General features: G+C 36.4%; 1 protein-coding gene across 1 annotated transcript in view; it reads right to left on the reverse strand.

The window, feature by feature from the left end:
• Nkain2 (sodium/potassium transporting ATPase interacting 2) overlaps positions 1-26,516 on the reverse strand; it is a 160,735-nt gene that overhangs the window by 18,998 nt on the left and 115,221 nt on the right. The window contains exon 2 of the mRNA XM_076859771.1: positions 3,462-3,522. Within this exon, the coding sequence (XP_076715886.1) occupies positions 3,462-3,522 (61 nt within the window). The remainder of the gene's footprint in view (positions 1-3,461; positions 3,523-26,516) is intronic.

Raw genomic sequence — 26,516 nt, forward strand, 5'->3', positions numbered from 1 at the left:
TTACTTTTTGGAAATTTTTGCAAAGTTTCTTAGGTACTTGAGCAATAAAATTGATATTACAAAATATATTGATGGTGTCTTATCTCCCTGGATTTACATGGTTTGGGCTAAAATTTAACCCAGGGAAAAATCCTCTAAGATGCATTCCCAGGAATTCTAATTTTGTGGAATATTAAGATTTTTAATGAAAGGGCTCTGTGTTTAAATACTGGGGAGACTTGTATTCACCAGGCTTTTAATTTCTGTAAATTGAAGCTGTAACATCTACGAAAAGATAACTACTATTTCCAAGTATCCCTGGCTTGCTCTAAATCATCTGGAGACTTTAGACAGCTCTAAACTCTATGCTTTAATAGTCACAGGGAACATGAATTTCACAGGGCCACCACTTTCAAAAACAGTTGGTGGATCCTTCATCTGCCTACCATGCTGTGCCCATCCCTTCGTGCAGGAACCAAGATAAAAGTTCCACTCTCACTCTCTGAGTCGGGGCTGACCTTGCTGCTTCCCCTGGGTGGCCCTATCTGTGTTCTCTCCAGGTAACTGTAGGTATAATAAAACCATGAAACTCCTTCTGGTTTCTCTCTTTTATCTGAGTCTATCCTACTCCTCTGCCTCACCTAAAGTAATAACTAAAGTAATAACGAACAGTTAAAACAAAACTGAATTAGAAAATAGTCTAACTTTTTTTTTCTTTTTTTTAGTACCAGGGATTGAACCCAGGGTTGCTTAACCACTGAGCAACATTCCATTCGTTTTTATTTTTTTTAATTTTGAGACAAGGTCTCACAAGTTACTTAGGACCTTGCTAAATTGCTGAGGCTGGCTTTGAACTTATGATCCTCCTGCTTCAGCCTCCAGAGTCTCTGGGATTACAGGTATGTTCCACCAGGCCCAGCTGGAAGACTTCTTCTGTCCTTTTTAAAATATATATATTTTTAGTCCTAGTTGGACACAATACCATTATTTTATTTATTTATTTTTATATGGTGCTGACAATTGAACCCAGAGTCTCACACATGCTAGTGAGTATTCTACCGCTGAGCCATAACCCCAGCCCCTGGAAGATTTCTTTAATGCACTACTCTCACAAATGTATATAAATAAATGAAATAAATGAACCTTCTAAATTTTTAGCATCAATCGTACTTGGGCATTGGAATTTTTTTTTTTTTTTGGTGGGGGAATATATCTTGTGCAACTGGAATTTCTGGGATCCCCTTTGAGAGGTTCTGGTCAGTAATTCTGGAGAGATGCTGATTATCTGTATGGGGGGAACATGGTGAGTCAGTAATTGTTTTCCAAAGAAATGAACCACATCATTGTGAAATGTAGTTAAACATTATACTCCAGGGAAAAGCTCAATTTCCAGCTGAACACTGACCTGCAGACTTTTCCTTCTCTTAGGATTTGGTATATAGACACTGAAGAATAAAATCTGAATGAACTTAACATAGTTTGTGGAGCCCATATATTTTAAAATCCATGTATCTTTTACTCTTTCTAATCTTTAAGCAAACTAGATGGCTTCTCTTAGGCACTGCAAATACAACCTGCCCACGTTGAACTAATTGTCTTATCCCCACTCAACTTCCTGCAAGTGACATTTCCATCTACCCATTCATTCACACCAGACACCCATCTAAGAATCTACCACTCTCCTTGTTTTCCCGTACCATATTCTCCTACCATACCCTACCAATAACAACATCTTAGCTTGTGTCATTTGTATCATCATGTAGCTCCTCTCCATCTTCAATATTTGTTTTAGTTCAGATCATCATCATCTCTTCATCTCAATCAATTTAATTATGTCTTAAGAAGTTTTCCTTTTCTTAATATTTCTCCCTCCCACTCTCTTATCCATGCTGATAGATTTGCCATTGTACTATATGAAGCAAAGTTCAAATTCCTTAATCTTTCATAATTGCTTTTCTATTATCCCATCCATGTTTGCTTTCTAATTTTCTCTGGTGTCCACATCTAGCACAGGATACAATTTGTTCACATTATTTTCTCTGTGATGTACCTAAGTGCTTTTCCAACATTTTCCTGGGCAACCTTATTCATACATCACTACCCAACATATAACTCTCTTTCAAGATGAAATTCAAGAGTGTTCCTCATTTATGGAAAAAAAAAATCTTGGTATCTTTCCTTTCTTCCCCTACCATCGGGAGTTTTATTATATCTATTTGTTCACAGGTTTGCTTTTCCCACTAAATGGCAAGTTCTTAGAGGTAAGAGATTGTTACCCATCTTAAAATCTCCTACGATTTTAGGTAACTCTTATTATATCAAGGATAATTTTACAAGTGCTTATTTAATGAAAGGACCATCATTTCCTTTTGCACACAAAATATTATAAACTATGTACAGTATAAAAATCCTATCTGAGAATGATTGAAAATTGCCTCCCATAAGTTAATCATCTCATACTCCCTCTTCCTTTCAGTATGATTGGAAAGTGAAGAAGAAGTAAATTCTCTTTGGATGTTTTTCCTCAAATCATCATTTAAGAAAGAAGTGGATTCTCATCTTCCCACCTCCCTGCCTTTCCCACTCCCAACTCTGATTTTTCCTCAGAATGAATATGGCTGCATTAGCAATTCCCCATGATAGGACTCAGAGAGCCTAGAAATACCTTTCTCATGTCCTTCTAATTCAAATCCTTAGAGTTACTTACCACTTACCATGTTTGGAAGAGGAGAGAACAGTGGAGCCACTATGAGGCTTGTGTGAGCAGACTACTACCTTAACTCTGGATTAAGCAATCAGGTTCAATGATGAGATTCTGACATAAGGTTCTAGTCATTTGTATCAAATTGTAGAAATGAAAAGGATATTTGAACATTAGAATTCCCAGAGATAATTCTCTAAATTAATCTGAAGTCAATTCTCCTAAGAATTTTAGTAACTATTGAAAATCGTTGATTGTTGAGAACTGTAGTCCTGGGTGAAACTAGCAAGTTATTAATATCTAATAAGTGGTTTATTAAACAGAAGACAAATTAACCATATTAAAGTTCACTTCCATTCCCAGTCTCCCTTCTATACTCCCTTTAGAATTGTTATAAGAATAGATTTTAAAAAATTATTTTGTAGTTGTTGATGGACTCTATCTATCTATCTATCTATTTATATATGGTGCTGAGAATCAAACCAAGTGCCTCATACATGCTAGGCAAATTCTCTACCACTGAGTTACAACCCCAGCCCAAGAATAGATTTTTAAATACCTTTCAATGAAAAGAAAAACCTATGTTTGCAAAATGAGAAATTTTCCATTTGTTCAATATGCTGATTTCTTTATAAAAATATTTTAGCCAAAAGGCACCAAAAGCTCATTCCCTTTTCTAATGGTGTGTTGAGGGGTATTATCTCAAGAGCAGGAAGGCTAGGTCAGAAGCAGTAAAGTAGCTTTGAACTTGAAAGAAACAGAATAGAGCTTTGGTACTTACAGCTGTCCTCCTCTTCAGTTATACATTTCACAACATAGCAGGCGTAGATGAACCCTGCCAGCTGAAACAAAACAGACATGCTTTAGACATCAGGCAAAAGCATCAGACAGGACCACAGCACTGGGGGAATGGGTCAATGACCAGCAATTAACAACCACATTCAGGGTTCCAAAATGGTTCATCAGACTGAATCTTGAATCCAGTGTGAATTCTTGATTCCAGGGATGTCCATCTGCCTTACAAATAAATATATTGCTTTATTTTTCCATTGGTGTTTATGTTTAAGATTTGTTAATTTCCAGGCAATCTAAAGCTTCAAGTGAAAAAAAATATGTCCATTCATTAATTGATTTAACATGTACATTTGTGCCAGTTAGTTTCTGCTTTACTTTTCTTTAGGTCAGGGCCCAAGATTCTAAAACTGATCTTTCCTCCTGACCACCAGAAAAATACTTAAGAGAAAAATATTAAGGAGATTCCATGGTATGTTGCATATACTTTTTGTAAGCAAGAAAAACTCTTATTTAGACCTGTAACAGGAACCAGGGCATATTGAACATAATGAAGATGATATGTTAAAGGGGTGAGATGGATACCTGTAAGGAATGAGTATCATAACAGTGCACTGAATTTGGGATTGCATGTATGTCATAATCCCTTCCAAAATATGTTGTAAAAAGACCCCAGAGGTCAGAAAAGCCCTTGCTCACTGACATTGGTTTCTTAAGGGAGTGCAACAATGTCATTTGGTATCTATCCCATCAAATAGAGTTGTTTCATATTGTTATGGTTTGAATGTGGTGTCCCCCCCAAAAAAAAGCTCACATGTGAGACAATACAGGAAGGTTTGGGGAGAAATGATTGAGTTATAGCCTTTACCTAATCAGCAAATTAATCTCTGATAGAATTAACTGGTAACTGGATGCAGGTGGGTGTGACAGGAGGAAGTGGTTCATGGGGTGCATGGCTATGGGGTATATATATTTGTATATCGCAAATGGAGACCTCTCTCTCTGCTACCTGACCATAAATCGAGCTATATCCCTCTGCCACACTTTTCACCCATGATGTTCTGTCTCACCAGAGCCCTAAGGAATGGAGACAGCCTTCTATGGACAAAGATCTCTGAAACCATGAGCCCCCACATAAACTTTTCTTCCCTAAATTGTTCTAGTTAGGTTCTTTAGTCACAGCAGTGAGAAAAGCTAACTAAAACAGAAATTGGTACAAGGAGTGGGGTTGTTGCTATGACTGACTTGACCATGTGGTTCAGAAACTTTTGGAGCATTTTGGAATTGGTGGGAGGAATTTTGAGATGCTTTGCATTACAAGCTGGAAATGCTTTAGATTGTTGTAAGGGTTGCTTAATGGCCAATTCTAGCGGGAGCTCAGAAGACCAGAATGCCAACAGGACTGTGGACAGTGAAGACAGGACTCAAGAGAGTTCAGAAAAGGAGGACTCTATTGGAATTTGGACTAGAGGCCATTTATGTTATGTTCTGACTGAGAAGTTGTCTGAATTTTGCCCTTGTCCTGAGACTTTCTGTGGAGCCGATTTTAATCTGGTAGAAGAAATGTATAGGCAACATAACATTCAGGAAATGCCATGGGTATTGCTGGAAGCTTTTAGCAAAGTTTATTGTGATATTCAGAAGCAGAAAGCAGAGCAGAAAGATTTGAAAAACTACACTTGAAAGCCAGGAGTAAAACTGGGGCCTAGGGAAGTTGCCATTGTTAAAGACATTACAGCCACTAAAGAAATCCTTAAGATTTTTCCTGAAGATAATAAGAAAGATGGCTTGAGGGCAAGGCCACCTCCATCTTAAGCTCAAGGGAGTAAAGGTGAAAAAAACCAGCAGGACACACTTCTTGCACAAGGGGGCCTACAAAGTTTTTTCAACATGCTCAGCCACCCGGATACTCAGAGGCTGCTACATCCAGGGCTCCTGGAGGTTTGGCTACTGCTAAAGATGGCAGCAGACCTTGGCATCAACCACATGGTGCTAGTTTTGCAGAAATGCTGGATTTAGGGGCCCATGGAAGCTTCCACCAAGATTTCAAAGGACGACCTGAGAGGCCAGGCAAAGTGCAGCAGGGTCAGAGTTTGTGTAGGCACCCCCTGGGAAGTCAAGGTGTGAAGATGTGAGGAGGAAGCTGAAGCAGCAGTGGAGACCTGAAGAGTAAGAAATGCCAGTTATTTGGGACATGGTCTTAGGAAAGCTGTAGAAGTCATGCAGAGAGACACCAAAAGAAAGGCCACTTGGGTTGTAACAAACAAGCCCACAGGGGAGGAGCTCCACAAGTCCTTTGGAGGGAACATTAGGATGCCATGTGCCTCAGATGCTGGATATGGAGCTACAGGACTTGTTCACCCAGTTGGATTTTGGTCTTGCTTGGGTCCCATCCCTTTTTTCTGTGCCCCTAATTTTGTCAATGGAAATGTTTACTCTTTACCATTATATATTGGAAACTTGTGAACTGCTTTTAATTTTTACAAGAGCTTACAATATGAGATTGTCTTGAGCCTCAGAGAGGACTTTGTATTTAAACTTTAAGAACTCTCAGAACTTTTGATACTATAAGGACTCTTGGGAATGGGCTAAATATATTTTTCATTGTCAGATGAGTGTGACGTTTTGGGTAAGGGACAGATATATTGTGGTTTGGATGTGAGGTGACCCTGAAAGCTTAAATGTGAGACAATTCAAGGTTTGGAGGAGAAATGTTTGGGTTATAGCCTTAACCCAGTCAGTGAATCAATCCTTGATGGGATTAACTGGATGGTAACTGGAGGCAGGTGGGGTGTGGCTGGAAGAAGTGCTTCATTAGGGGCGTGGCTATCAGGTATGTCTGGCAAGTGAAGACCTCTGTCTCTGCTTCCTAACCATCATGTGAGCCACGTCCCTCTGCCACACTCTTCCATCATGATGTTCTGCCTCAACCTGAGCCCTGAGGAATGGAGCTAGCCTTCTATGGACTAAGTCCTCTGAAACCATGAGCCCCCAAATAAACTTTTCTTCCCTAAAATTGTTCTGGTCAGGACCTTTAGTTGCAGCAGTGAGAAATCTGACTCAAACACATATTCTATCATATGAGGAATATCTTTAATCTAATTCTGAGCTCCAATAGAAATAAACGAATGGATATAATTTTCTAATAAGTAAAAAGAAAGGAAGAAAACAGTTTTAAAGAAAAGTGATTCAGTTTGGGCAAATTCTTCTTCTTTTTTTTTTAAAGAGAGAGTGAGAGAGAGAGAATTTTAATATTTATTTTTTAGCTTTTGGTGGACACAACATCTTTGTTTGTATGTGGTGCTAAGGATCAAACCCGGGGCGCACGCATGCCAGGCGAGCGCACTACTGCTTGAGCCACATCCCCAACCCAAGGGCAAATCCTTAAAGAAATATCTTCAGAGGTGATGATTATTTATGATGACATTTTAGCTAGGTATTATCTGCTGAGTACTGACCCTACATGATCACATTTAGTGTGGAGAATAGGACATTAGGAAAGGCTGCAGTCTTCAATCAGGGAGTTCAAGCACAGGGGGAAAAGTAGCTGTCATGATAAGCTTAATGAAGATGTTTTACATTAGCTGACAGAGATGATCTGCAGGATGTGAGAAGAACTTTTAAAGCAAGTGTTTAGAAATATTTGGAGCCAAACAGGGTCATTAAAAGTATGTTCGAAAAATCTTCAATTTGGATTTGAGAGAGAAAGCATGTTTTGGAAGATTATAACTGTCTACCGGAAGGGAACTGGTGTGGGATAAAATAGAGGTGGTCATCCTGGGAGAGAAGAGGAAGCAACTTTGACTATGCTTGGGAGAAACAGCTGGAGAAGAAGGCCTTCTACAACATGTCTTTCCTTTATTTTTGGATTTTGGATGAGAGGGCATGTATGCCTCCTGTCCTGATACCCCTCATGGGATGTCAGAACCAGCACACAAAATAGTGATCTAAAGAAGAAAACCAGTGATGCTATATGAGCAGAATTAGCATTCTTTTAAAAAAATACATTAGAAAGTTTATCTCATTGCATTTTTTTTTTGTAAATTATGTATTGCTATTGGCAATAACATGGTAAAGGCAAGAACTACTGCTTTATATAATAGAATAATTAGAATCTTCATTTTTATGGGATTTATTTTTAGAATACAGGATACTAGTTGAAAGTAGGGTCTTCTATTTTTGCTTTAGTAAAGATTTTAGTTGCGCTAATCAAAATTTCCCAGTGATTTTTGAACATTTTCAGAGACTACACTGATATTTCTTTTTTTTTTTTTAAAGAAAGAGTGAGAGGGAGAGAGAGAGAGAGAATTTTTTAATATTTATTTTTTAGTACTTGGCGGACTCATCTTTGTTTGTACGTGGTGCTGAGGTTCGAACCCGGGCCTAACGCATGCCAGGCGAGCGCGCTACCACTTGAGCCACATCCCCAGCCCCCACGAATATTTCTTAATCTTTTATCTACCACTGCCCAATACATTCAGTGAACAGTCTCATGGGTACTTTGTCATTGGTTCTTGGATCTGGCTGTGGTTTGGTAAACAGGCTATGGATTTGGTTGAATCCCTTGAGTACTCTGCTCCTTTCTCCACATTAAATTCTTACTATATGTGGTTTAGTGTTACCAGTTAATCAATAGGTTCTTTCTTCTTTTCAGTTTTAAGTACTTGTTGGATTATTTGTAATTTTTCCCTAATCACAAACTTTTCTTTTGATTCTTACTCATTACTTTGAAATGAAAATCTAGGTAATAAGTATTGATAAATTCTGAGATGCAGGGCCAATAAGTTTAAACTCCTCATTAAAGTGTCGCTAGTCTCTAGATTATTAAGTGTTCTCTCCCTGAATACAGCTAAGGAACTGCACTCTGCTTATCAGTGATCTTTTAATTGTATTCAGTTGCATTCTTTAACTACCAGGGGAGTTCCTTTGATATAAAAGTAAGTCCCGCTGCATTTCATTACAAAAGCTTGCTGATTAAGAGAACTTTAGCTTTTAAATTGGTCACCTCTAAATAGAAGTGGAAATTTGTGTTCCCCAAATTAATCAAGATTCATAAACTCTTCTATCTTATGTTTTTTCCTACACCATGTGCATTTCTAATTTAGTTTCAACTTCCCAACAGTAACTTATAAAATCTACCAATACAAAGCAATTTCATTTCTAAAAAATCTGAATGCTTTCTGTAATGTGCGATTCTAATTGCTAGCTGAGTGACAAAGATGAAATAAACTAAGATTTCTAAGCCTTGGCACCATTGGCACTTTGGGTTGGGCAGTTCTTTGAAGAGGCTGCTGTGTTTTAGTATGTATAGCCTGTAACACCATATGATCAAGACAGAGATGATAAAAAATATCTCCACATATCACCATATGTCCCTTAATGGACAAAAATGCCCCCCACTGGAGTCACTTCTTTAGATTCAGTTCTAGTCTTAAGGAATTTGCCATCTTGAATCAGGGCCACACATAGTTCCAGACTTAGGTAAGTTATTAGGAGAAAAGGAAAAGATTGTATGTCTACCAAGTGACAAAAGATAAACTGGATGGGTTCAGGAGTCGGTTCATTAATCCTGTCACTGCCCTTGGAAGAATGTTATGTGTGTTTTTTCAGACGAGGTAAACTGGAACTTGCTTTTCCAGAGTAAGATCATCAAGCAGGAAAGTTGTGGGCTATGTTCAGGAAAGAATGAAAGTCTCTAATGAAAGTTTCTAACGAAAGTTTGTGGATTTCATGTTAGAAAACTGGAAATTGAACCTATGAAAGCAGATTAGGCCCATCATCAGTGAGCTCTGAATGTGTATTGAATTGCAAATCTAAGTATGCCATTTTCCTCCATAATATTTTCAATGAGCACTCCCTGAAAAAGCATATTTTTCACAGAATACAAATTCTTCCTGAAGTGATGCTCAGCTTCTTTTAATTCCCCATTTCCCACCACTCCTAGTCAGAACTGGTGCCAGTAATGAGTTGTTGATAGTTTGTTGACAAATACAAGGTGGTTTCTCTCCCCCGTTTCTTCACTCATTTCCTCTCGCTGCCAACAAAGGATGCTAGTCCCCTGCACTTCCTCCTTCCTGGCCCCTCTCAGTCTAGTACCTTGAGTAATACTAAGTCAATCTTTAATGAATTAATGAATTTGAGTGTTGTTCTCTCCAAGAACCAGCAGTCCTTTCACAGAGTAGATTGTAAGTTGGTACTTTTGAGATAGATCCCAAGAGATAGTAAGTCTTTGAGATGGAACAGAGAGGGCAAAGGGGAGGTGGACAGGATATTGTCTAAGAAGAGCTCCAGAAAGAGCTGTAAGATATAGATTTGTTTAGGCAAGGCTATTTAAGAAAGTAATGGGTACAAGGCAGAGAATAGTAACTATTGAGATAATGTAATAGTATGGTCATTGGGGGTCTGAACTCCTACAATTAAAGTGAAATGATTTTAATTTTGCTTTTATTTTAAACATAACTAGAAAAATTATGGAAGGTACACGTGGCATAATACTACGCAAACAAATAATTATTCAATAAATGAAAAACAAAATATTCCACTTGTATTATTCCTTGGCAGAGCTTTTTTAAGTTTCAACCAAAGCCTGTTCTGTCTATCCAAAATATCAGGAAAGAGGCAGCCTAGAAAGACAGAAAATTAAAACAAAACAAAACAAAACAAAACAAAACAACTTTACCTCTTCTTTAGCCAGTACCACTGGAAAACCAAGCAAAATTATGGTTCCTTTGCTCAGCTACAATGAAGAGTAGGACACTAAAACATCCTTTTGGGTCAGGTTTTTGTGGTTTCTGTGAACTCACACAGGAATATTGGACTTTCATTCCAGTTAGGGAGCAGGAAGATTCCCTTTTCACCAGCCTGAATCCCCAAATTACCAATAGTCTGTTGTTCTGCTAGCTGTATTGCTTGCTGTAATAAGTTAAAGGCTGTGTGTGGACGACCTCATGCTCCCACCTCTCGAATCCATTTATTATATATTCCCAATATCTGAAGGGTGAGGGAGTCCAGACTGGCTCCATCTGGTGCAGATACCATGTTACCAAATGAACTTTAGCTCATTATAATGGTAAATAAAACATGCCCACCAGTGCTATGACATATCCAGCCACGCCCAAATCAGGGAAGAAAAGAGGCAGCACCTGGTCACTGGAAATCTCTTTTCCTTCCTGTGAAAAGCTCTGAGGACAGCTTGTATGTACTTTTCATCCCTTTATAATCCGGTTATAGTACAAACACAGATCCTAGACCTGCTCAGAGAGAAGGTGTATTTACAGCATGAACTTCCCATCTCCACTCATTGTCCACTGAATCAAATTTCCTGCTTACTCCCAGAACTGCTTGGTTATTTATGAACAGTACTGAGTAGGAATAGGTACTCCAAATTTAGTCACCTCCTCATCTCCACACCCCAGGGTCAGCAAAAACCCATAGGGGATCTAGACTTCTAGCTTCACCCAGGAGTGATGAGGCATCCTTCTTGTCCCTACCCAGGTGGTGTCAGTGGAGCTTGGTAAAGAGTCACAACTTTCACCAATTCCATAATGAGAGCAATGCTGTAATGAGACCAATCTTCTTTCCCTGTAGCATCAGTGAAAGCCACCTGGAAGCAATAACAAGGTACTCTTATCCCATCCAGCTATGTTGATATCAGTGAGGGATTTGTGTAAAGGAGGAACATCATTGTTTCTCAGCCTTAATGAAAAGAATTTCCTGCCTTGAGACTCAATGGAGGCTAACTGAGGAGCCTCAACTTCTCTCTCTACCTGTCAAGAAGGAGTCAATATCTCTCCTTCTCCTGCCAAAGCAGTAGCAGAGAAATCATCTAAAGCAGAAGGTTTAATTAAGATCAAAAGTCTCATAACATTCTCTCCCAAATCCCCATGTCTCAATGAAAAATTACCTACCAATATGAGAATAAGAAGAATCTCAAATTGAATGAAATATAATCAATAGAAACTAACACAGTGGTGACAGAGATATTTGAATTATAAGACAAATATTTTAAATTGGCTATCATAAAAATGCTTCAACAAGTAATTATAAAGACACTTGAAATGAATGAAAAAACTGTCTCAGCAAATAAATAGAAGGTATAAGGAAGAACAAAACTGAAAATCTAGAATTTAAAAAAAAATGTAATGGGGGCTGGGGATGTGGCTCAAGCAGTTATGTGCTCGCCTGGCATGTGCGCGGCCCTGGGTTTTAAATCCTTAGCACCACATACAAATAAAATAAAGATGCTGTGTCTGCTGCAAACTAAACAATAAATATTAAAAAATTCTCTCTCTCTCTCTCTCTCTCTCTCTCTCTCTCTCTCTCTGTGTCTGTGTGTGTGTGTGTCTCTCTAAAAAAATAAAAAAAATAATGATCAAAATTTTAAAATTCCACTAATAAATGGGGGAGATAGAGGAAAATAGATTCTGATGCTTAAAAAAGGTGCTCTATGAAATAGTATCTAAACACCTCCTTATTTGAAAAAGACATAAGCTCATGAATTCAAGACACTGAGTGATTCCAAACAGGAATAACCTAAATAAATTTACACCAAGATACATTATAGTCAAGCTTTGGAAAGCCAAGGATAAAACTCTTGAAAGCAGAAATGGAAACATTTATGTATAGCTATTCTGCAAAATGGAAAGTTTCTTAAGAAACTAAACTTAACTACCACATGATCCAATAATTGCAGTCCTGGGCATTCATCTGAGAGAAATGATGGCATGTGCACATAAAATTTGTTCACTAATGTTTATAACAGCTTTATTAACAATAGACAGAAATGGACACAACCAATGTGTAAGTAATTTAAAAAACTGTGGTACATTCATAAAACTACTTAGCAATAATATGGAAGGGACTGCTGATATAGGTAACAACTTGAACGAGTTTCCATAGAGTTGTAGTAAATGGAAAAAGCCAATCCTAAAGTTTTGTATATCATTTAATTTCAATTATATGATATTCTTGATATTATAAAATTATAGATATGGAGAACATGATTAATGGTTGCTAGGGACTATGGAGAGATAAGAGTTAGAAGGGAGTGGATGTGGCCATAAAAGGGCAAAATGCAGGATCCTTGCAGTGATAGAACTGTTCTGTATCTTGACTGAATCATATCAATATCAATATCCCAATAGTGATAGTATTTTGTTTTGCAGTTTGTTACTATTTGGGGAAACCAGGTAAAGGGTACACAAGATACCTTGTATTATTTCATATAGTTGCACATGATATGCAATTATCTCACATAAAAAAAGGTGTAATAGAAAATACTATATTTTAGGGTATGATTATTTTTGTTAACATTTTCAGTAACTTAATTTCTAAATTATAAATATATTTAAATAGAGTAGATATACTTGTTTTTTTTTAAGTACAAAGACTTATTTTAAGTTTGAACCTTTAAACCTGTGTTGAGGTCTATAATAATTTTGATGTTGATACAGTATGGAATCATTATTCAACTTTCTTTTTTGAGTGAGGCTGGAGAGAGGACCTGGCAAACACTACTTCTTTTTTCTACACTTATCTCATATTCTAAATAAATTAGTTCTATGTTTCATTTAAATTAAATAATCCATTTTTGTTCTAAATTCATAATTCATCTGCTCTGAGCCCATGCTTTTTGTAGAAGGAATTTGAACAGAAGGATATTATGCACTCACAAAGTACACTTTTAAGTTGCAGATAATTTTTACTTGCTGTTTTTCATCTTATTCCATTTACATAATTTGAGATTGCTTCAGCAAGGGGATTTTATTGTGATCATATCAATATTATTAATGAAATTCTTTTTTTTATGAAATATTTTATTATGAGACTTGTATATCATCTTGGTTGTCCATCAAATGATTCTTATCCCATTCTATTTCACTGGCTGAACTACTGTGGAGCATGTTGCAAATTTTCTTTGCTACAAATAATCCAGGTGCAGCTATCAATTTACAATAACTCATGGCAGATTGCCTTTAGGGCTATTGTGAATGTTCACAGCCTACTGGGTCAGAAAAGCTTTTCAGAGGATAAGAAACATATCTTAATACCAGCCTTTAGGTACTGTGTTGCATCACCAAGCATGACTGTATTCAACACCTTTTGAAACATTAAATACAACTAGACGTACATGCAGACTTTTATTATCTACTTAAGATTGGGAAATGGACTGAACCAAATGCTAACACTGGCTTAACCAACCACTCCCATTATAACTTGATCTCTAGAGACTGGTAGATTTCTTCTTTCTTCAAACTTACCAAAAAGTTACTCAATTTCAAATGAATCTAACATATTAATACAGTTGGCAGAGCAGAAAATATTCAGGAAAGGTGAATGATGGCTAATAAAATTCAAATGTCATCATGGCTATCACTTCTTTCAGATATGAAATATCAGATTAATTTTAAAAACTATCAAGTGGTAGTTAAATATTCTATACATGCGCCCATTGGTAGGTAGTCAAAGAAATGACTCTGCCACAATATGCCTTTAGTTTTAGTGGTAGGGGACAAAAGGGAGTCTTGATCAAAACTCTTAATTGAAAATAATTGGGAAACATAAAAATCAACTAGTCACAACACCTATTATTTTAATAGTAAAGCTAAGTTTTTATTTTATTTCAGTAATATGCAAGGGGAATCCTGATTTACTTATGATGAATCATTTGAAGCAGAAAGCACAATTTCAAAATCTTCTATGAAATGTAAAACAATTAATACTGTCCTGTAGAATTCCTGGACAAAATCAGTACACAACTCCTTTAGAAGCAAATGGTACAAGAAACATTATTTTTTTTCCTCAGAGTTAATAATAAAACTATAGCAAAATTAGTTGGATAAAAAATAAGACATTTACAAAAATACATTAGCACAAGTTGCTATGCTAACATTAATAGATAAGGCTAAAAATGATCAGAACATTTCATTGGCATGAGTGTGCTGTTCTAGTGATGACAATTGGGGTATTAGGCCAAATTCCTCCTAAGGAATCAGGAGGGATCAGGAGAGTAGATTACTTGTATTATAATTCAAGTTATAGAAATAATGCATTAAGTATGTTCCTTGGATAGGCAAAAGATACTAAAATGAATCAACTTTTTAAAAAAAATTTAAAAAAATTTTTTAGAGATGCTAGAGTTGGGCATAAGGAAAATGTAGAATACATAATGCACTTGGGACTTCAACGTGTATTACACAGGTATATTTCAAGAAACTAAACGAGATGACTTCATGAGAATATAGTGCAGAGACTATATACTGGATCTCTACTTGATTAAATACAGAGGCTCTGAAAAGAGCACTAATGCAGAAAGGGGAAGGCAGTTTCCACAGGAATGCTTAGATATCTCACCTTAAGTCCTGTCCTTTATGACATTTAAAAGTTCTTGAAGAATTACAGTGATCTGATGATAAAATTTTGTAATAGTATGAAGGATACTAAACAAGCAATGTAGTCCTGAAAAAAATAATTACTTTATGTAGAAGATGGGAGGTGAATTGCCTCACTTTCTTCCAGACTTGCCAGTCTTAGCTGGCAGAAATGTGCTCAATCCTGGTACTGCAACTGAAGAGACACTAAACAGAATTGTGACCACACTATGAAAGAAGCTAGGGGAACGTACTGTTATGAGTTTAGTTCCTGGCTCACAGAGTGTTCTCAACAAACACTGGGTGGTGAATTTTCCAGTGCCAGTTTTTGGTTGACTGCTTCTTGGGAACAAGATTAAAAACCAAATTACCGCTCTGTTCACTTCCTCATGGAGATTTTAATAATAAGAGTAAATTATCATTGTTGAGTAATAAAAATTTGGAAATCACAAGTCTGTTCAGATATTTTCTATGCAAATAAAATGTTAAACTAATATTTTTAAAAGGAAAAAGTGAACATCCCTCCATGATAATTAAATATACTTCCATTTGTCCATGTTACAGTAACTGTGATAAAATGCAATAGCTTATTTTGTATTTGGGTGATGATAAATAGGACATTGACTTGGTGTCTAAGATCCAACACCTCTGGGAACCATATAGTATCCCTAGAATAAGACAGATGCATATATGTGGCTATAAGGCTGTGTGTAAGCACAAGTTGTTCCTTCCAATTTGATCCAAGGACACCAAGGAGGCTACAAACCCTTAGAAACCTATCCTCGGAATAGGCCTGTTATTCTGTTGTTATCTTCCAGACTAGAAGTTGACTTCCATTTAAGCATTTGTTCAAAACAGGAGCTAAGTCAAGAAATGAGCTTGCAAATTAAAAATTTTATTAGGCAAACTATACATCTGACCTCAGACATTCTTGCTAACTCTGTTGTTGCTTGGGCATGGTCAGCTAGGATGTTCCTGTGGCTTGGAAGCTCATTCCAAACTCTCATAGCCCAGTATCTTGACCTAGGCTGATTGGTTTTATGGTGGAATGTAAGAAAACATTGTTATCCCACCTGAGTGAATCTTCATAAGGCATTTCTTCTTTTGGCAAGATAATGAGTGTCATAAGAGGTGTTAAATGATAATCTTATGTACCCTTCCCTTGAGTGTACCATCAGTTTCACCTGTTGGATAAGTTAACAATACTGTGTAAGAGTGAAAAATAGTGCTTTGGATCTTAGACATGGGTTCAAGTCTTCTTATTATCTTGAGACAGCACATCATAACTCAAAGGAGTTATGTACTGATTTTGTCCAGAAATTCTATAGGACAGTATTTATGTTTATGGTTTATGAAAAATAATTTGTCAGTTAAAAAATGTACATTATTAATTATATGAAAATGGTGCCAATATGAATAACGCTCTCACTGAACAAAACACAAAGTAAAAAGGAAATACCAGAGAAATCAGCTAGAGAGAAAAGTTGCTTTAAAATGTTACAATATTATTAGGGTTTTGAAAATATAGTTAAGAAGCAAGCTTACAGCAATTGGTTCCTTTGCCATGACATCTGTGGGAATAAGCTTTTTGAGCTATGAAAAGGTCTTTTATGTGGCACTCAGTAAAGCTTGCTTCTGAAGCAAACCACTTGCTGCAATTTGTGGCCACGGGAGTGAAGGTGGTAACAGAAGTAAGAACTCCCAGAGGGAATAAGATGTGAATTTGGGAAGACATATATTTCAAGACCAGTTTTATTTTCCCAAAGAAATTTTAAGAGGCACAATACTGAATCAGAAGGCCACTTACAAACCCTGTCAACATCGCCCATGTGTAGCAGTATAATCTAGATTGGACTGAATAATTTTGGAGATGGAGCTTGGCTACGATTGGTTTTCTTCACTGTCTCGTTCTCATCTGAGTTTCCTCCGCCGTCATATACATCTTAGATTATCTTCTTTCTTCATAAACTATTGCCAATATGAGGGTGAAAGAAATTGGGCAAAATGCCTCAGAATAAAAGGATTTCAATAATTGCTGGTGACATAAGACATGACTAATATCATTTAGGAAAATGTAAACTACAAAAAGCTGCAACTTATTTTTGTGTTTTATACTTATTTATTCATCTAGTTAGTGGTGCTGGTGATTGAACCAGGATATTGAGCATGCTTGGAAAGTGTTGTACCACCATGTTTTTTTATGTTTAAATTTCAAAACCAGCCAATGATGTTGTCAATCATTCATATCCTGGTTACAGATGGGAGGTAGAAAGCAATAGGAAAATTATTACTATTGATGGACATCATTATCCAAAGTACATGTATGAAGACTCGAATTGCATGTCAACATACTTTATATACAAACAGAGATATGAAAATTATGGTATTTATCTGTAATAAGAATTATAATGCAAAAAACCCAAAGTACATGTATAAAGGCATGAATTGGTGTGAACATACTATATATACAAAGATATGAAAAATTGTACTCTATATGTGTAATAAGAATTGTAATGCATTCCACTGTCACGCATTTAAAAAAAATAAAATCAATAAAATTTTAAAAAAGCTCCATTATTGAAATGCTCACTGTATTCTGGGATGTACTAATAATATCTTTACAACTACTGGCTTATGAATTCATTCTAAAACTAAAAAGAGAGCACCTGTCATTATTCATGATTTATGAATAATCTGAGGCACAGAAAAATGATGTACTATCTCAAGATAATAAGAAGACTTGAACCCATGTCTACAGATCCAAAGCACTATGTTTTTCACTCTTACACAGCATTGTTAACTTATCCAACAGGTGAAACTGATGGTATACTCAAGGGAAGGGTATATAAGATTATAAAAATCAAAGTGAATTTACATTAGAGTCTTTAAGACACTAAAATTACATTTCCCTAGTTTTCCATCTTGGAAACTTGAATTTCGAAATGAGTGTTGAGCTTTGGATTAGCAGAGTTTAGAAACCAGTAAAATTTGTAGTAGGATACAAACCCAACAAATTTCTATCCACTAATAATGACTGAGCAAAATTAGGAGTGCAATCCCATTCATAATAGCCACTAAAAGAACAAACTATCAGAGAATAAACCCAACCAAGTATGGGAAAGTCCTGTGCAATGAAAATTACAAAGCACTGAAAAGAAATTGCAGAAAACACTAAAAGATGGGAAGAGTGTCTGTGTTCATGGAACATAAGAATTAATATGGTTAAAATGGTTGTATTTTCCAAAACAAACTATAGATTCAATGCAGTCCTCACCAAAGTACCTATGACATTCTTCACAAAATAGAACAATCTTAAAGTTCATATGGAAGAACAAAATACCTGAGTACCCAAAACAACTTGAACAAAAAGAGCAAACACCATGATTCTGATTTCAAAACATACTACAGACTCATAGTATCAAAAACAACAGCGTATTGGCATTAAAAATATGTAAATGACTAATGGAACAGAATAGAAGAGCCAAAAATAAGCTCCTGCATTCTCAATTAACTGATTCTCAAAAAAAGGTGCCACAAATATACATTGGAGAAAGGATCACCTCTTCAACAAATGATTCTGGGAAAACTGGATATCCACATGTAGAAGGTAAAAAACTGGAAACCTATCTCTCACTTGATATTAAAATAGGCTCAACATGGATCAAAAGAATTAAAAAGCTTCCACACAGCAAGAAAACAGCAGGGTTAAGGTACAATCTACAGAATGGAAGAAAATATCTGCCAGTTATTCTTCTAACAGAACAAGTATGCAGAATATATAAATAGCTCAAGAAATTAATAAAAAAGCCATCCAGCAAATATGAGCAAATGATCTGAATAGACATTTTTCAAAAGAAGAAATACAAGTGGCCAGTAAGCATATGAAAAAAGTTTGCTGTCATTAGCCATCAGGGAAATGTAAATGAAAACAGCAATGAGATTCCATCTCACCCCAGTTAGAATGGCTGTTTCAAAAAAGCCAAAAAAATAACAAATGCTTATGAGAATGTAGAAAAATGACACCCTTATAAAACTGTTGGTGGGAATGTAAATTAGAACACTAGGTTTCAACTAGGAAACCATCCTGGTGGTTCCTCAAAAAAAAAAAAAAAATTGAAAGTATCATATGATCCAGCAATGCCACTGCTGTATATATATCTGAAGGAAATGAAGTCAGCATACAAAAAAGAAACCTGAATACAGATGTTTATTGCAGCATTGTTCCCATAGCTAAGATACGAAATCAGACTATATGCCCATCAACAGACAATAGATAAAGAAAATATGGTACATATACACAATAGAGTATTGTTCAGTCATAAAGAGGAATGTTATTTGTAGGAAATGGATAAAACTGAAGGACATCATATTAAGCAAAATATACCAGACCTGGAAACAATATGCATGCTTTCTTTGATATGTGGAAACCAAGAAGAAAAAAGAAAAAAGATGATCTGAAAGTAGAAGAGGGACTGTTAGGATAATAGTGATTGAGAAAGGGGTCTGAGAGAGGTGGGAGAGAGGGGAAGGAGGAAGAAGGTAGAAGAAGGGTAAATGGAAATGGAAATATCACAGTGAATCCCATTAATCTTTACACCCAGTGTTTGTAAATAATAATAATAAAAATTACAAAAGAAATCCGTAAGAAACAACTTGGTCCATGACCAGACAAACCACAGAGGCGTTTAATGCCACTTGTGGGAAACCTGGGAATATAGGAGGACTAGAGTGATCCTCCCACTCGTTTAATTACCATTTCAGACCTCTTTCCGTGGTTCTGACTCATTATGATTTTATAGCCCTCCTCTGAGTTTTTACACATGCTTCTGTGCACCAGAGTGGGCTTCTTATGCTAGAAATATATTGGTGAGCCACAAATTACATCCAGTTTACTGCTGGTGAGCAAAGTGAGCCTCCCATCAGGTCGGTAGTCATATGGCGGTGGTATGGTTTGTAGAGCCTGAAAATCTTATAGATTCCTGTCTTTGCTAGTAATATAAAGAACTGATAACAAAGTACTCAAGGACCCACATAATTGGGCTCAATACTACCCTTTCAGTCCCAACACTGGTGGGTCCCCTTTGCTATTCCATACTGAATCTTTAGCAGTTTTCCCAATTAACATGCCATACTGCTTTAATACATTCATATTTTTAATATGGTGTTTTCCTACCCAAGTTTTAATAAGGTGTTTTCCTGTCACTCAGTGAATCCCTTCATGAAATATGGGCTATTTGCAAGCTACTTATCAAGGAGGCACCTCCTAAATGCCAAAAGGTATATAGATTTGTACTACCCACTCTGTGCTCACATAGTACCCTATTCTCATACAACTTAATTCATTTTATTGCAATTCATTTTTATATATCAGTTCTTAAATTGGACCATAAGCATGCTTGAGTACCTACCCCCAAATATTTCTTTTATCTCAGAAAATTCCCTGTTGACCCCCTCTTGCCACCATTCCCCTAATCCCCACACCAGTCACCAGGCATCCACTTCCACTTTGATAACCATGGAATGACTTAATTGGCTCTTGAAGTCTATACAAATAAATATTATTTCTCTGTGTCTGGCATCTTTTGCCTGGAATATATTTTTGAAATTAATCCACAAGAGTGCCTATATCAGTAATGCATTGCTTTATTTCAACTAGCATTCCATATTATGAATATAAATGTATCAATGAACTTTTTCTACATACCACACCACACTAAAACCTAGTGATTTGAAACAATAGCCATTCATTTTTTTTTCTCATTGTCCTGTGGGCTGAGTTCAGTTGGACAGTTCTTTTGATAGCCTTTGTTGGTTGACAATGAATCAGCTAGGCAGCACTTTTTCTAGGGGTTGGTGGATCGTTAGGTAAGGTTATGAGGCTAAGTGAACCACAACTTTGTCATCTCAGACATTAATCCTCCATCAGCACAATCTGCGTTTGCTCACCTTGATGTGGCAGGTTCAAGGAACAGCAATAGTATAGGCTGCACTTTTCAAGTCTCTGAATTATGTTTGCTATCATCCCAATGTCAAAATCAATTGGGGGCTGTTTTAGCAAAAATATCCCATGATGCCATAGTTTGTTTATTTATTTATTTATCTCTCTATTCTTTGTTGAAGGACATTAAGATATGTTTGAGTTACAATGAATAAAGTAGCTCTAATGTTTCCTCTGAACATTATTTTATGGATCTTTTTGTGAAATTATATTTTCACTGCTCTTGAATACTTACTAGTGGAATTTATGGGTTAGGCTCTCAAGCATTAATTAGTTCCTAAGTCCAGTTAGTTCCAACAATGTATCCTGGACTCTCTAATTTAAATCATCATGCTTTAGGATTTCATGATTAAATTGTGATGGAAAGATAGATCTCATGTAATCCTACAGTGAAGATAAAAGGAATCAAAACTATATAGGCACTTTAAACTCCTAGGAAAAATCACCAGGTACTCCTTTTCCTCACCGCTACATGTTTGTCACATTCTTACTCTGTTCAGCTCTCCCCTCAAGAAGAAAGGTACATAGATTTTTATTTCCCAGTGTGTATTGGTTGGTTCAGACAGTTTCTGTTGCTGTTTTCCATTAACTATACAGAAGTTGAGAAATGCTAGTTCATTTAGCATTTTTTAAAAATAAAAACACTTTCTAAAAGAGAAGTTTAAATGTAAGCATTGGCATTGTTTCTCTTACCTCCTCCAATTTTAAAAGTCCTTTAAAAATATTTAGCTATTCTTTAATAGAATGTAATGTTCATATGTTCAAGCCCTATTTTTTCCTATGTTTATTTCAGACTAATTTCATCTAGATGATCATTTCTATTTTTCTCCTCCTATTTATAATGTCACTAAAGTTTTCTCATGATATACTAGTCAAAAATATCAGGGAGAGTACATATGGACCAATTCCATTAAAGAAAGAAAAGAGGAGAGCAAACCAGAAAGAAAAGGACCTGATAATTTGTAGAGATATGAGAGACAGAGACACTGACACTGCTGAGAATGATCCCTGTGCAGGGATTTAAAAAACAATATTTAAAAATTACAGTCAAGATGCCGTAAGACCATGTTTTCATTCTTTTAATGTAGCTTATTAGTATCTACGCTGACTTATGGTTTTCCTCTATGAATTCCAGGAAAGCATGTTTTCCATTCCATTATGTTTCTAATTACATTTGAAACGATACAAAGGAACAAGCTCTTTATAACCACAGGATCAGAATGCTCAGGGACAGAGAGCTGTCTGCATTTTTTCTTGCTTTTGAAGATGCTGTCATTATTGGTTGTTCTCCCAGAAAAGTGAGTCTTGATGACAATCTAGCTCCTCACTTTACCTTAATGACTTCAGAATTGTTGAAACCTCATTACTGAATGTCATTGCTGTGTGTGTGTGTGTGTGTGTGTGTGTGTGTGTACGTGTACGTGTGTGTGTGTGTGTTTTAATAGAGCAAAAAATACTGGGGAAAAATGAAATTCTGCTGATTTTCATGATTTTTATGAAGGATGACTGAGATCTTCTAAAATTAGTCCCTGTCTGCTTCTGCAGATCAATTTTCTAAAATCAGACAGTTTAAGAGATATTTTTTTTATACCTCACTTTTCCCCTTCACTCCAAAAGTCCACATTTAGAATTTGTGACTAAGTGTGATTCCTTCTAGATCACTTCCTTCAGAGAGCTGCTACGATTCCCGCTACTTATAACATCACTTTCCCCTGTCTAGGCCATGTTTAGCCTTAGCAGTTTCACAAAAAGCAGGAACACTTTGCTGCTCTGATGACTGTTTCCAATCTGAGAGTATTGGTGAATAATTAACATTTTCGTAATACTCATTCTGTTCATCCAAGGTCTCACAGTTACCTTATGAGAGGGCATTGTTAATATATCCTCCTTAGAGGTGTGGAAATGGGGGCTTAAAGACGTTAAAAAGCTTCTTCACAGCAAAGAAAAGGAAACAATCAAAAATGTAAAGAGAGAGAGCCTGGAGAATGGGAGAGAATCTTTGCCACCTGCACCTCAAATATAGCACTAATTTCCAGGATATATAAAGAACTAAAAAAACTTAACACCAAAATCCCCACAAATAACCCAATCAATAAATAGGCTAAGGAACTGAACAGAAACTTCTCTGAAGAAATATGAATGTGCAACAAATATATGAAAAAAGGTTCATCATCTTTATTAATTAGAGAAATTCTGCTGATTGATAAATGCAAAATTAAAACTACACTGAGATTCCATCTCACTCTAGTCAGAATGGCAATTATCAAGAATACAAGTAACAATAAATGTTGGCAAAGATGTTGGGGGAAAGGTGCACTTATATATTACTGGAGGACTGCAAATTTGTGCAACCGCTTTGGAAAGTAGTATGGCAATTCCTCAGAACACTTGGGATGGATATGCCATTTGACCCAGTCATTCCACTCTTCAGTATATAGCCAAAGGATTTAAAGTCAGTATACTAAAGTGATGCCTGCACATCAATGTTTATAGCTGCTCAATTCAAGGTAGGTGCCCTTCAACGATGAATGGATAAAGAAGTTGTGACATTTATACACAATGAAATATTACTCATCCATAAGGAAGAGCAAAAATATAGCATTTGCTGGTAAATGGATGGAATTGGAGACAATTATGCTAAGTGAAATAAGCCAATCCCTAACTCCAAAGACTGAATGTTCTCTATGACATGCAGATGCTAACCCACAATAAGAGAGGGAAGGGAACAACAGAAGTTTAGTGGATTGAACAAAGGGCAATGAACAGAAGGGAGGAGGGATAGGAAAGACAATGAAATGAATTACACATAACTTTCCTATGTTCTTATATGAACACATAACCAGTGTAACCCCACATCTGTACAGTCACCAAAATGGGACACTATACTTCATGTATGTATGATATGTCAAAATAATTCTACTGTCATGTATAACTAAAAAGAACAAATAAAATATTTTAAAAAAGAAATATAATGTCCATAGCTAGAAAAAAAATACATATGGAGGTTTGACAAGCTACTAAGATGTATTAGGTTTAATCATTTCTCACAAGATGGACTGAGAAGAAATAGAGGTTTCTGCCTACTGTTTCAGAACATAAGATCCCCCAAACCCAAAATGCAAGTGGACTTGGGGGGATAAAGTTGGGCTTTCTTTTTCTGCTAAAGAAGCCAGCCTCAGTTAAAAGGAGCAGAGTGTTAATGCTGGCACAGAAGAGGGATATTTTCACATTCCTGAATCTTCGTATGCTAGACCACTTTAAGCTTCTTTTCTTGATCTGTTTTGAATTGATTCTTTGGATAATATCAGTATTACTTACAAACAGAAATGTCCGAGATAGTAAAAGAAAAACATTTTTATTTCAATTAAACCAATGTTGAAATGGTTTTGAGGTTGCCCAGTGCAATAACCCTGACTAATACATTGGCTCCTCTGAGGGTTATCATAGCTAAGATGGTAGGGTTACTGCTCAAAGGGAATGCAAGATTGATGGGCATTTTCCCATTTAACAGATAATGTTTCCTTTCACTTACATGAGCTAATAATAATTTTTTTTCATGATAATTGCAAAGTCTTACCTGTGTGCAACTACACCCCATTCAAAGAGTTGGGAGGGGAAAATGATAAGGAATTAAGTAAGCAAAAATAATGGTGTGTTCTGGGGAGGGAGAGGTATGAAAATTTCCTAAATGACTCAGAATTTGAATATATTATTTGGAGATGATCTTAACATGTAATGTAGGATTCTGTTTGTTTGTTTTTTTTTTCTAAAGTGGCCCCATATCAACTTCTTAGGTAAAATCATTAATCCAATGAGTGAAAAAAGAAGTTCCTCTGAGGAGATTAAAGGCTGTCTTCATCTCAAGGCAGCTGCAAAAGAAGACTCAGAATAGCTTGGCCACATCAGCCTCCTGGGAAAGTGGCAGATGCAGAATTCACTTCCGAGATCCATTTCTGCCTGTTGCAAAAAAATCGATCAAATGTCTACTTTTGCTTTATTCTCAAATCTGTTGACTACTCAATATTCCAAGAGCCTGTCTTTTCTAGAGTTGGAGTATTTTCCCTTCATGGAAGTAAAGAATATTCTGGAATTATTTGATTATTGAATATTGACTCTGCCCCTTCTACATTACTATTCCCAGATGTTATAGGAGCACAAAGGGTTGAGGGGTGAAGAAATAAAAACCTTTCTCTTCTGTTATCTTTAGAATTAGAAAGTTTATTTATTTATTTATTTAACATATATTTTTAGTTGTTGATGGATCTTTATTTTATTCATTTATTTATATGTGGTGCTGAGAATTGAACTCAGTGCCTCACATGTCTAGTTAGGCAAGCACTCTACCACTGAGCCACCACCCCAGCCCTAGGAAATTTATTAAAAAAAAAAAATCAGAAAATTCCTGGGTAGGATTGTTGGAGCTCCATAATGGTGTGTCCAGCTGCCCATATGGTACCTGACATCTGAAGTCCAATTTCCCAACTAAACTTGTGCTCTTCTCCATACTACCTGACTGTACCGACTGTACCCACAAGGTTTCTTCTTTAGATGATGATAATGTCATCCTTCCAGACTTAAATCCCAAGCCTGCACATTCATCCTTGACTCTTCTTTTTCTCACACCATAGAACCAATCGGTGCGGAAATACCTTAGGTTTTGCTTTCAGAGTATATGCAGAACCTGACCAGTCTTAACCCTGCTGTCTCCCAGATTCAAGGTGCCATTTATCACACCTGGATCCTGCAATCCATTTGCCTCCCTCTGAGTCTACTTGCAACACATAGCCAGGCTGTCCATTTGAAAATGTAAGGTTCTGTTCTTTGCTGAGAATCTTGCCTGGCTCCCCAGTCTAGTCAGAGTAAAGGGTGACATCATTACAATGGCTTCCAAATGTGACATAATCTGTCCTGCTATTACTTCTCTGACCTGATCTTATCTTCTAGTTCCCTTTGCTCAGTCTTTTCTAGCTGTGAAATTCCTTGATATTCCTTGTAGACACAGTTTTTAGGTGCTGGATTTCAATCTGTTTTCAAATGTCTCCTTCTCAGTAAGGCTTACCTCAATCAACCTACTTTTAAATTGCACTTTTGTTTCAAATATCTCCATCCCTGCTCCATTATTTTTCAATAGTAATTTAATCAGATGCATGAACCAGGCCTTTTTATTCTGTTTCTAAGCTTAATTGTGTAGGTGATATGAATTATTTTGGCACTGATAATCTGAACAGAAATTGCTGGTCTGGTTCCTCTTGGGGAAACTGAATACAAATTGAAATTTGGTCTTGGTATTCTACTTAGAGAAATTTCCTCTAAATTTCGAATGAATTACCTCCATCCCTATCCTGCCTAAAGGCCTATGATCCCTTTTCAAGTGGAGTCTTCACCCTCGGGCCAGAGCTGATTTCCTCTGTTCGTTTATCAATTACCTCAATTGTTACATTTTTATGGTTCTTTTCCCCTCAGAGAAAAAAAAATTCAAATCTTAAAAAAAAAAAAAAGCTTTCTCCCTCTCTCTCCCTCTGTCTCTCTTCTCTCTCAGGCAGGTTCTTTTAAGGGTTATTCTACATTTGCTCTTCATGTTTCTTTTATTCCACAATCTAGAGCAATCAGGCTTCCACTTCCCCCTCTATATTAAAACTGTTCTTCCTAGGATGATAACCAATGACTTTCAAGATGC

The sequence above is a fragment of the Callospermophilus lateralis genome, chromosome 6, assembly GCF_048772815.1.
Source record: "Callospermophilus lateralis isolate mCalLat2 chromosome 6, mCalLat2.hap1, whole genome shotgun sequence".
In the NCBI taxonomy this organism is placed as follows: domain Eukaryota; kingdom Metazoa; phylum Chordata; class Mammalia; order Rodentia; family Sciuridae; genus Callospermophilus; species Callospermophilus lateralis.